Source organism: Aphelocoma coerulescens, chromosome 14, assembly GCF_041296385.1.
Source record: "Aphelocoma coerulescens isolate FSJ_1873_10779 chromosome 14, UR_Acoe_1.0, whole genome shotgun sequence".
Taxonomy (NCBI): domain Eukaryota; kingdom Metazoa; phylum Chordata; class Aves; order Passeriformes; family Corvidae; genus Aphelocoma; species Aphelocoma coerulescens.
The window spans coordinates 11387823-11400256 of NC_091028.1; the positions used below are offsets into that span (position 1 = coordinate 11387823).

The 12434-nt window shown below is 51.6% G+C and overlaps 1 protein-coding gene across 4 annotated transcripts in view; it reads left to right on the forward strand.

Moving 5' to 3' along the window:
* Positions 1–12434, forward strand: part of TNRC18 (trinucleotide repeat containing 18) — a 55092-nt gene that overhangs the window by 40388 nt on the left and 2270 nt on the right. For 3 of the 4 annotated variants that reach the window (XM_069029474.1, XM_069029477.1, XM_069029475.1), the window contains 12 exons: positions 1624–1863; positions 3798–4240; positions 5015–5179; positions 5979–6120; positions 6558–6675; positions 6932–7007; positions 7385–7493; positions 8416–8532; positions 8808–8972; positions 9525–10819; positions 11113–11349; positions 11819–11893. In XM_069029474.1, coding sequence (XP_068885575.1) covers positions 1624–1863; positions 3798–4240; positions 5015–5179; positions 5979–6120; positions 6558–6675; positions 6932–7007; positions 7385–7493; positions 8416–8532; positions 8808–8972; positions 9525–10819; positions 11113–11349; positions 11819–11893 — 3182 coding nt within the window. The remainder of the gene's footprint in view (positions 1–1623; positions 1864–3797; positions 4241–5014; positions 5180–5978; positions 6121–6557; positions 6676–6931; positions 7008–7384; positions 7494–8415; positions 8533–8807; positions 8973–9524; positions 10820–11112; positions 11350–11818; positions 11894–12434) is intronic. The other variant, XM_069029476.1, reaches the window with a different exon arrangement.

The window sequence follows — 12434 nt, forward strand, 5'->3', positions numbered from 1 at the left end:
CTGTGGATTTCTTGGTATTGACTGCAGGACTGTAGTAGCATTTTTATATCACAAGGAGCCAGTCTGAGCAACCGAAATGGAGAAGGGATTGTTATGCAGTTAAAAATTAGTATTCTGTGACTATCAGATATATGCTACAGAGATGAACCATCCATGTTAAACAAAAAAGAAGGCAAAAAAAGCTGCCAGTTACCTCAGTTGATAAAATACAAGGATGAGAACATTGTTTTCTGATACTCCTGTTCTTTCTAATATCATGGAAAAATAACACTTGTGTTATTGTTGTTTGTTTTTTTTTTTTTTGAGCAACCAAGTGTTGAGGACGTTTTTATCTATCCCAGAGGGCGTATGTGAAAAGAAAAGGATTTTCTTGTTCATTCCAGCTCATTTTGAAGGGATCTGGTTTCTCATTTGGCTGGATTTCAGATGCAGGGATAGTGGCTGGTGGGAGCTGGGGAGTGGGCTCAGAACAGGGCTCCTGCTAGTGGTGGAAATTTTCCAGCAGCCTCAATGATCCTACTTAAGCCCTCAATTTCAAGAGAAATGAAATATCTTTTCCAGACCTGCTTTTTGCAGTTAAATAATATATATTTTTATAAATCTTTGTGCTCATATATGTGTGTGTATAAGTGTGTGTGTGGTATATGTGCATTTGTGAAGTGGCTTGCTCACCAGCACTCACTGGATGAGATGCTGTTAAAATTAATTGCCTCTGAGCTGCTGACAGACTCTTGGGAAGTGCTGTAGGGAGGGAGAGGTGCCACTCTTGGAGCATCTACCCCCAAAATACCTGCTGTATGCACACCCTAGAGGAAACCCCTCAGCCCACTGCTCTGCAGATGTCAGCTGAGGCAGGCAATGAGGCTGATTTCTTTGCCAGAATTAGATTTTGGCTGTGGGCAGCTCTTCCTGCCTGTGCTGAGCCAGGCTTCCCTGAAATCCTGAGCTGTAGAGAGGGAAATGAAAGGCACGGAGAGTTCTGAGGCAGAGTGTTTAAACACTGCTCCTTGTCTCCAACACTACCTACACTTTCCTCCCTTATGCATTCCAAATCCATTGCTTTCAAATTATTATTTCTCCCCCCCTCTTTGCATTTTTGCTTCCTGCCCCTTCTCCTCCCTGTGTCCCCCTTGCCTCCCGCCATGGCACAGGCTGCTCTCTGGTATTCCCCTTCCATGCTGATCTCTGGTTCTGATTACACTAATGGATTTCCTTGTGGAGGAAGTGTTGGTGGGCGGGAGGGGAATCCCACAGCTCCAAGGTTGGGATTTTCAAAGGAACGAAGCTTTTAATTCCTTCTGAAAGCTGTAGGGAAGGGGTGCCTGGCATCCTTTTCAAATCTGCCAGCACCCTGCTCTTCCCTCCCTTGCCCTGAATGGGTCATCTTTGCTGTACCCTGTATTGCTGTGTCCTTCCAGGGTGGTGGCAGGCAGGGTGACACCAGCTCTATGGCTGCAAGGACACGTGTGTGTCCATGGCCAGCATCTTGTGGCTCAGTCCCGGGTGGCTCAGTGCCACTTGGGCGGGCACAGAGCAGCAGGAGAGTTGCGGTTCGGGTTGGGAATACGGCTGCTGCACAACTCCGTGAGATTTGTAACGGGCTCCCTGTTTTCTGCGTGCCAGATTCCAGCTCGGAGGAGGAGGAGGACGACGATGAGGAGGAAGAGGAGGAAGCAGAGGACTATGGCACGGATGGCACAGACAGGCTGTCGTCACCTGCCCTGGATGAGAGTGGCCTGGGCCTTCTGGCCAGGTTTGCTGCCAGCGCGATGCCCAGCCCCATCGTTCCCCCTCCACTTTCCATCATCCAGCTGGAGGCCAAGCAGAAGGCGAAGAAGAAGGAGGAGCGGCAGAGCCTGATGGGTGAGTTCCGTGGTTTGGGGTGGTGCTGTGGGTGCAAGGTGGAAGGTGTGTGAGGTCCCAGCTGTGCTGCAAGAGAGCACGTTGTGTACCCAGACACTGAGCTGTCCTTTCTTTGCTTTGGCTGTTTTGTCCTGATGCTGAAGGTGGAGAAAGTGGCCTGATGGGGAAACAAAAACCAGTCAGGGACATGGCAGGTTAGCAGCTCCAGCCATGGCTTCCCTAGGGACAGCTGTGGCTTTGTCAAAGTTTCCTCTTTTCCTACTTGGCAAATTCTCAACAAGATGTGCTGCAAAGGCAAACAGTGGGATGCTGCATCCCCTTGGACAGAGTGCAGAAGGCAGTGAAGTGCTGTTAGATTTTAGGGAAGGAAGCATGTGCTAAATGCAGCTGATCTTGGATACACAAGGGAAGCAGAGACACCTGAGCAGAAGAAAAGCTCTTTCCATCAGCCCATCCCGTCAGCTTCCTTATAGAAACCAGCCAGGGAGACTTGAAACAAGCATTCCTTCCTCTGCTCATGTGTTTGCAGTGCCAGAATCTGGGTTTCTGCCCTGTGTGTGTCTCAGTTTCAATGTGTTGGGAGTTTCATTTCTTCCCCTCCCCGTGCCCTGCTGCACAAGCGCCCACTGGTGACATTGTTCCTGGTTAGACAGGTCTATATGGGTTCCATTTATAAATTCTCTATTAATATTTATTAAGTGATAATGGAATTTATAGCATGCTTCAAAATGGAAAATGATGTCCTCCTCGGGAGCCTGGCTTGTTTTAGCACTGTTTCCATGCTATATTAGGCTTTTGCCAACTTGTTCCAACAGCCTCTGTTAAGAATTTATTGTCTTGTAACCTGCCCTCCTTGAAACTGGAAGCATCTAGAAATTACCTCATGCAGTAGTGAGAGAGGAGAAGGAGTGTTTTAATTTCCAATGGGTTTTTCATTTCGAGCCTTTCCAGCTTTGTTTTTGACATACTGGCTCCTTTTCTGTTCATGCTGGGGCTGTCTCAGGGGAAGAGGGTTGGGTAGAAGATGAGAGCAGTTTCCTGCAGGCTGAATTTACCCAGGGAAGTGAGTGTATTTGAGAGAAGGATCAAGAAAAGATGCTCTCCTTGCTTGTGCCATGTGCATTTTCATTTTCCCACGTGAATGTTGTTTGCCTACCCTCCTGCCCATATTGCTGGGTGTGTAGGTGTTGCCTCAGTTTCTTTTCTGCCCCTGGAAACATGATCTTGCTTTCCTTTATCAGGTTCAGGGGAACTCAGTGAAGGTGTGGAACATTTTGGCATTACTACAGTATTTCAGGCCCCTGGGTACTGCTGTGCCCATGGTGCTTAGCAGAGGCCAGTGTGAGGGGAATTCCATTTGCCACAGACAAAAAGATCATTTACCTCTCTTGACTTTAAGGTGACTACTTGAGGCAATAAAAAGATCTGTGGTGTCTGTTGGCCAATGGGAAAAAAACAAGCTTGAACTATGGGTTTATTCCATTTCTTAAAAGACATTGTTCTCCTGAAACAAAGGTGAAACTGGAGAGGGCTCCCACTAGGAGAGAAGGAGGGATCAGCTTGTGGGATTTATGCTTGGTTTCAGCTGAGGAGCTCCTTTTTGGGGAGGAGCACGTTAAAGTATCTTTTCAGAGCTTCTGGGGTCTTGCTTGTGGAAGAAGGGAGAAAATGGAGGCAGGGAACATACTGAACCACACTGCCTGAATGATTGGGCTCTGGTTTGGAGCAGGGCAGGCTTATTTCCAGGGAATTTCCACAGTGTTTTATGGGTCAGAAATGGAGGTCTGAGGGATGTGGGGATTGGAAAGGGGAACAAGCAAGAGTTCTACTGAACAGGCACAGCATCTCCCATGGAGCCCAGAAGTTTCCAGCAGGATGTGTCTCCTCTTGGCTCAGCCAGGGCTTTAACTGATGGTTAAATCCTCTGCACATAGGGACAGAGTTCGAGTACACTGACTCGGAGAGCGAGATCAAGATCAGGAAGAAGTCACCTTCAGGGCTGTTGCGTGCAAAGAAGGGGCCGCTGGAGTCCAGCAGCATCCCACCAAGCCAGGCCCCCAGCAGCCTCGACTCTGGATCTGGGAGCGCTGACAAGGCCAAGCTGGGGTCTGAGAAAGGCCGCAAGCTGAAGAAATTTAAATCCCCCAAGGACTTGAGCTTTGAGTTTGGGCTGGAGGCCAGCGATGATGACCTGTGGAACCGGCGCCGCAGCGAGCGCATCTTCCTCCACGACGCCACCACGTCCTCGGCCATGCTGACATCCACGGCGCCTGCCAGCTCCACCCCTGTCTCCAAACCGGGGCGCTGTGGCAAGGGGGCCCCCATGAGCCCCAAAAAGGAGGGCAGCAAGGGAAAGGAGAGGAAGGAGCTAAGCAAGGTGAGGAATGTGCTGGCCAAATTGGCGTTGGGATGCTTGGGAGCTGAAGGTGAGGGGAGGGCAATTAACGCCACTAAGGCAGAGGAGGGTTGAGTCCTGTCTCAGTAGTTGTTTGTCGGCCCTGTCAGCTCCATGTACACCCAGAGGCTCTGTCAGACTTGGATCTGACTTGCAGGGAGTAAAAACATGTCATGTTTGAGTGGGGCTGGTTACTTCTATCACTCTCCAAGTCCCAAATCCTTTCTGTTTGGGTGGCCAGAGTCAACGATCTCCCACTCTCTGCATGAGCTTGTCCTCTTGCTGACCTTTGGCCCCCAGACTGGCCTTTAAGGCTCTTCACCTTTTATATGGTGACTTCTGAGGTCTGTCCCTGTCTGGGGGTGACAGTGATCTCTGGGTTACTGGCTCTTCATCTCAGCTGAATGCTCTGGCTCCAGTTCAGTTCATGGCAGTGTTATGGAGGAACACTGATGGGGGGAGTTAGACAAGTTAGTTGTGACATGAGGCCAACTGGGATTTTCTTGGAGCTCTTTGGAGGAAGATTTGATGGGCAGGAGTTGCTCTCCAGGGTAACGAAAAACTCTTCCCAAAATGTGTGAAGCCAGAAAGCAGAGCTGGGAGATGTAGGATGTGATGTGGGCAGTGAACTGACTGCTGGCTGAACATAATCTGACCTGTGCCTAGCCTGCCTTGCTCCACCTTTTCCCTCTCCCTGGGTCCAGATCTTTACCAATCTTCTCTTTACTGATGGAAGTGTTTTGGTTTTATTTTTAGCAGCGGAAGAAGGGTAAAGAAACACCCTGCTGCTCTTCCTCCTCATCCATGTCTCCTCCTGGCATCCCCAGCTCCCCCTCAGATGTTCGGGTCAGCCTGGCAAGTGCCCTGGGCTCCACCAAGAAGAGCAAAGCTAAGGTGAAAGCCAAGGAGGTGAAAAAAGAGGTGAGGGGCTGGTTCTATTGTGGCTGGTCTGGAGGGTGACTGGCAGAGCCCTCCTGTATCCTGGACTGCTGCAGTGTGAGGGAGGGAAAACAGAGGTGCAGGTTTTGCTGACTGTGTTATGGGCAAAGTGCTGGTTTGAGAAGCCTAAAATCCAAAGAACACTCTCAGGTAGTACCTGCTGCTACCATCTGGTGTTCGTTTGCCTTCGTCCCCCAAATTCGTGAGCAGGCAGGATTTTCTCTAAGTCTGCCACGGGGTGGAGGGAGAGCTTGCATGGACAGCAAGGACCAAGGAGATGGTGATGGAGTAGCCTTGCTCGGCACTGGGTCACAGCTGTTTTCTGCTCCACTGCTGTAGCCTGTCATCTCTCATAACACACATTGCTGTCTTCTCACACAATTTCTGAGTGTGACGCTATGGTCTGCAAGTAACAGCAAGGAACAGATCATGGGGATTGGAGAAGAAATAGGAGCAATGCCTGGCACCTGTTCAGTGAAGGCAGAGGCTCAGGAACACTGTGGTGAATGCAGAGCAAAACTACAGCTCTGCAGCATCTCTCCCAACCTCCAGGAGACAGGATGTGGGGAATGGCTTTTGGTCAACTGCTGGTGATGCTTGGGGATGAAGGCAGCAAAAGGTTTGGGTACACCCACTTAACTGTTTGTGAGATGAACAATTCCTGAGGGTGGAGACTGGTTTGTCCCGATATCCTCAGGTTAGTTTTTGCTGGAGGAAGGTGAGATGGGATCAGACTGTTGCCTGTGGTGATCCAGCTGATGTGCTGCTTACTCCCCTGCAGAACCGAGGGAAAGGAGGAGCTGTCAGCAAGCTCATGGAGAGCATGGCAGCAGAGGAGGATTTTGAACCCAACCAAGACAGCAGCTTCTCAGAGGATGAGAACATCCCACTGAGCATGCTGGTTGAGCGGCCATCCACACCAGGTGAGGGCAGGATTTTACATATAGAGGAGCTGGGCAGGATTCCCAAGGCTGCTCAAAGGACAGCTGTGCTGCTTTCACACATTCCTCATCCAAAGCCATGAGTCCTTGGGGTGGAGATACCACATTTTCAGTCAATTCAATAAAAACTAAGCCTGATCATCATGGCTAACTGTGACATCTAGTTGAAGCCCAGTCTCTGTGTTGTCCTATTTTCATTTACTGGTATGTTACTATTACCAAGAGGGGGGACTTATTATTTATCACTATTAATTTTTATTACCAAGAGCTAGCCAGACAGAGAGCCCTTTCTCCAAATGGCTTACTGACCTTTTCCTAGAGGACAATGATGCTGGGAATATGAAGTTTTCTTCTCCCCTCACTGTCCCTTTGTCCTGTGTGGTGCTCTCTAATCCTCATTTTGGTCCAACACCTCACAGCTCCCCGCTCCTGCATCATTGACAAGGATGAGCTGAAAGATGGCCTGCGTGTCCTCATCCCCATGGATGACAAGCTGCTCTATGCCGGCCATGTCAAGACAGTGCATTCACCTGACATGTGAGTTGAGGGGCTGCTATATCCGCCTGGGATCTGCTGGAGAATGGGGATGGGTCACCGTGGGGCTGTGTAGAGCTGGCTGCCCACAGACTGATGGAGTCTGGCAGGGAGGGAAGGAGAGTTCAGTCTGGTTTATCAGTGCTGAGGGAAATCCAATTATCTCTCATTAAGTGCTCTCACATCCTCAGAGGGAGGCGTTACCTGGTTGGGGTGGTGTCTCCTGTGTGCTGTGTCTGACTGAGCCTTTGTGTTTCAGATACCGGGTGGTGGTGGAAGGCGAGAGGGGAAACCGTCCTCACATTTACTGCCTGGAGCAGCTCCTGCAGGAAGCGGTATGTGAGGCTGAAGGCTGCCTGTCCTCGGTGCCCGTGCCCTGTTCTGGGCTGGGGAAGGCTAGCTGGAAGCTCTGTCCTTCCCCAGCTGCAGGGATGCCCTGGTCCTGCCCCCATGGCCAGTGTGGGCAGAGCTCCCCTTGGTGTACTTGCTGCCCCTTGGCCAAGCTCCCCCACTGGCAGCAGGCACTAGTCCTGTATTCCAGCAGGGATGGTCCTTCCTTCATGCTGCCCTGTGAGCAGACAGGAGGCCATTCCCCAGCAGGAAGATTGTCCCTTGCCTTCTCCAGAGCTGCTTTGCTCCATGCCAGGTGTGGTGGGATGGTCTGTGCTGGTGCCAGGGTGGTCAATAATTGCCTTCCTCTTGCCCTGAGCAGATCATCGACGTGAAACCCCCTTCAGTGCGGTTCCTGCCCGAGGGCACGAGGATTGCAGCCTACTGGAGCCAGCAGTACCGCTGCCTCTACCCAGGGACAGTTGTCCAAGGTAAGGCCACTCCAGCTGCTCTGTGCTGTGAACCTGGGATGCCTCAGTCCTGTGCGTCCTCGGGGATGTCAGGCTTGTCTGGGGAAGGCCTGAGCTCTGCTGTGAGTGTCCTGGAGATCAGAGCCTGGCCCGTTCTCTCTTCCAGGTCATGCCCCTCTCATTAATGATGCAGATTTAGTAACGTCCTGCAGGTTCAGGAGGAGGTTTGAGCAATTTAGGAGCTTAAATATATCAAGGACATTTAATACTTTTCGGAAAGTCAGAATTTATTTCAGGCATCAATTATTTCTGAGGCTGTGGAGGTTTCTAAATCACCTGGACCCTCACAACTTCACTCTGACACATAACTCCCCAATCTGGTCCCATGAAAAAGTTGGTGAAGGGCTCTGGACAATTCTGCCATGGCTGGTCTTGTTTTTGGGCTCTTGGTCACACCACATGTGTAAAAGGGAATAATTACTTAATGATTTATAAACCAGTAATGGTGCTGCAAGAAGAGAGGGTGAGAACACAGCTTAATTCTCTTGGAGAAAGTGAAAAGCAGCAGTTTATGATGGCTGAGAGTAGTTAAAAATGCAGGTAAAAAAAGGTATTTCAGTGAAAGGAGATAAGTGAATTTCTGCAAGAATAGAGGGAAATAGTGGAGACAGGTGGGACATTGAGCTGGAATGGCTGTTATGTTCTGGAGCAGTGCTGCTGAAGGGGAATTTCACACTGAGTGGGCTGGTTTAGTATTATCAGGGACTTTCCGTTGCAGAGTGAGCCTTCTGTGCCCTCCCTGCACCGCCTAGGAAAGGTGGAGATGGGATGCTTTGGAGCTGGGGCAGCCCCCCTGTCTTTCTTCATGTCCCCACTTTCCTTACAAGGGGTTTGTACTTGGGTGTTTGTTCCTAATTCCATCTTCTGCTCGCCCATCCCACAGGAACCCTGGATCTGGAGGAAGATGGTGATCTCATCACAGTAGAGTTTGATGACGGGGACACCGGACGCATCCCACTGTCTCACATTCGGCTTCTCCCACCTGACTACAAGATCCAGTGTGAGTCTTGCTGTTCAGTTTTTTGCAAGACACTTCCCACTCTGAAATTTATGGAATTTTGGGCCATTTTCCTCAGATTTTGGGACAAGTTCACAGATTTCCAGTGACAAAGATTGCACCATCAATTACAGACACACAGAGCTGGGGTGGGATATCACCCATAAGGAAAAAGGCCCAGTCCCTATTGCAGATTTGGTTGGGATACTTTCCCTGTATTATGTCTCTGTTTTATGTGTTACTTGACTGCGTTTGAACATCTCTTTGACCTGTTCCAGGTGCTGAGCCTTCCCCTGCCCTTTTGGTGCCCAGCACCAAGCGCCGTAGCCGTAAATCCAGCAAAGACACTGGAGAAGGAAAAGAGGGAGCTGCCCTGGGGTCAGAGGAGCCTGTGTCAAAGGGCAAAGGGCGAGGGAGAAAGCCAAGTGTCAAGGCAAAAGCTGGTAGGTTGCCACCGCTGCCAGGTGTGGAGTTGAGGGAATCCTTGCACAGTTCCCCACTGTTCTCCCCAAGTTAGAGCTGTTGCTTGGAGCAGGATTTGGATGGGGATGGATGCATTGCTTGAGTGCAGAGCACTCATGCATTATCTCGCTCTGCTGTGGCTACAGTTTGCAGGAGGCAGGCTCAGAAGCTGGCCTGTGCTGTGACAGCCTCCTACTGTCAGTCAGGGATGTGGAGCAGAGTCCCTTTTTCAGCCGAGCGTATCTGCAGCCGTCAGTAGGGCCAAAGGTGCAGGAGATTTGTAGTTTGGCTCTCCTGAAGTTGAAGCAGCACCCTTGGGCATTGTCCATTACTGCTCACAAGTGCTGGCACCAGGCCAGGCTGTTCAGTGAGCAGTGAGGACACCCCCTGTATCCCTTTGGGGGTACCTGAGCAGGCAGGAACAAGCCATGCTTGGCCAGAGACCAGTCAGCACTGGTGTCTAGTTCTGTCTGAGCTAATAAAGCCCATCTGAAGGGATAACATCGTGTCTTTGTGTTTCCTCTCCTCTGCAGAAGAGGCTGCCTTGCCTGAAGAGAAGGACCAGGTGGAGTCTTCACCTGTTACCTCCTCAGTCCCAGAGAAGCCGGCCTGCTTGGGCAAGCCAAGCATGAAGGGGTCACGAAAATCACAACCGCTGCCCACTGGAGGCTCTCCTGCTCCCACAGAGGAAAAGCGGTCGAAAGCCAGCAAAATGAAGATCTCCACAAAGCTGCACAGCCCCCCACAACCCCCTTACCAGCCTGCTGTGTTCGGCAGCATCCTTGGCACGGAGCCCTACAGCGATCTCCCGGGAACGCTGGCAGCCTTCGGCTCCAGTGATGCTTCGGTGTCCAAAGCCAAGGCCAAGAAAGGGCGGCCCACAGAAGACACACAAGAGTTTGGCACCATGGTCAAGGCTCAGAGGAAGCATGACAGTGAAATCCTCATCAAGCTGGACCATGAGGGTGTGATGTCTCCAAAGACAAAGAAGATGAAGGAGGCGATGAGGATGCTGGAGGACTCCAACCTGGCCAGTCGCAGAGATGGGAAGAGTCTCTTGGGGCTGGGCTATTCCGCTGCAGTGAGTGTGGAGGGCAAGCAGAAGTCTTCCCGAGCCAAGGCAGCTGAGGGAGACCCTTCCCCTGCCAGCTTTGGAGGAAAGTTCGATGCCTCAGCAGAGAGCCTTACTGCTTCGAAGGACCAGGAAGAAAAGGCAGCAGCTCCAGCAGCTGTGGAGGAGTCAGAGAGCAACAGCAGCGACAGCAGCTCAGAGTCAGAGGGAGAAGAGGAGGCTGAGAAGAACCGAGGGGAAGCCCAGGACAGCAGCTCAACCAGCTCAAGAGCATCCACCCCTCTCTCTTCCTCCAACTCCTCCTCATCTTCCTCTTCTAGCAGCAGCTCCTCTTCATCTTCCTCTTCCTCCTCTTCCTCCACCTCATCAACCTCTTCTTCATCAAGCTCCAGCTCTTCTTCCTCCTCCACTACAGATGAAGATTCCTCCTGTAGCTCTGACGATGAAGTAGCTGAGGCCCAGCCGAGTTCCTCGGTTCAGCAAACCCTCCCACCCAAGCAAACCAAGCAGGCAGGGAAATCCCGGGCATCCTCGCACCCGCAGAGCCAGAAGCAGCCAGCGCAGCAGCCAGCGCAGCAGCCGGCACCGCCACAGAGCGGCAACAAGAGCCGGCCCAAGAAGCGCGAGGGCATCCACCTGCCCACCACCAAGGAGCTGGCCAAGCGCCAGCGCCTGCCCTCCGTGGAGAACAGGCCCAAGATCGCTGCTTTCCTCCCGGCGCGGCAGCTGTGGAAGTGGTTTGGGAAACCCACACAGGTAAATGCTCTGTAGTTCTCAGCACCGGAGTTTGCCTTCTGGTGCCTCTTCCCCTGTTCCTGGGGTGGTGGAACTGCTGGCGTGGTGTGCCAGGTGTTCAGTTGGCAGGGAGATTGGGTTTGGCCTTCACTGCATCGGGGAAGCCATCCTGCATGGTGTATTCCGCAATTCCTGTGGGAATACTGTGGCTCTGCCAACAGCAACGGGGTGCCTGTGGGACAGGGCAAACAATGGTGTGTGGGGAAAACATGGGTGATCCCTGGCTGACCACTTGCATGATCCTCTCTTGGCAGAGACGAGGAATGAAAGGGAAGGCCAGGAAGCTGTTCTACAAGGCCATCGTGCGGGGCAAGGAGATCATCCGCATCGGAGACTGCGCGGTTTTCCTCTCCGCCGGCCGCCCCAACCTGCCCTACATTGGCCGGATCCAGAGCATGTGGGAATCCTGGGGGAACAACATGGTGGTCCGAGTCAAATGGTTTTATCACCCAGAAGAAACTAACCCTGGGAAGAAACTCAACGAAGGCAAGGTAGGCTGGTTTCCTTTGCTGAGAGGGCTGCAAAGCTCCTTGCTCCCTCTTGTTTACAACGATGAGGAAAACGCCCAAGGCCCAGTTTGTTACTGGTGCTCTGAAGGGGTTGGCCCCATCCTTTCATTTTGTGGGGGCTGCCTATGGTGTGGGCAAGCCCAGTGTTGGCCCCTTGAACAAGAGAGGGGTGGATTTCTTCATACTAGGAAATAAAGACTTTTGTGTTGGTCTGAAAAGAGTGTCAAGAGCTAGATCAAGTCTTTAAAGTGTAAGAATGATGGGCCTGGTGCTCAGAAACACTGAATTTTGCACATGTGTGCAGGTGGTTTATAGCAGGATTTATTCCCTGTGGCAGTGGGCAAGGGTTGAAGTTCCAAAAGCACAAGTGGTGGGCAGGAGGTGATGGCATGGAAAAACAACAAATTCACCAGGTTTTCATTTCTGTTTCCTCTTTTCTTCTTGTGCACAGCGCTGGGATCAGAAATCGGGCAGGAGTCTGTCCACAGCTTTGCAGGCATCCAACCAGAGGAAGGACTTTATGGAGGTTGGTGAGAATGGTGGAAGGCTGGGTGGAAATGCTGGGTACCCTGTAATAAATAAATACTGCTGGGAAATGCCCCTCAAACTTCTCTGGCTCTTGATTTTTGCCTTGGCTGCCAAGTCTGCAGTGCCCAGGACTTGAGATGGATGTTTCTGGGAGGGTGGGAATAGCTGCAGGTGCTGGGTGTGGGGAGGAGCAGGGAGCCGGTATCCAGCACCCATCTTTTCATTTGCATCCTTGGAGGGAGGATGACAAACTCCTGGCCTCCATATTCCCCTGTATATGTGCTTGGCAGCCGCAGCATTCCCATCAGTGGGAGCTGAGTGAAAGCCAGGACTCAGGTACAGTGGGCTGGAGGGATTGTCCGGGCTGTCCATGGGCCTGTGCAGAGTCCCAGTGTTCCTCCCCTGGGCTGGCTGTTGGGGTGAATGAGAGGTTCTTGAGTGTGAGCAGAACCCTGTCCCATTATGATGGGTGTTCTTCCTACTTACTGAAGATGATGCTGTAAATGCTGTGAGATCTAATGGCTCCTTTTTTTCCCACC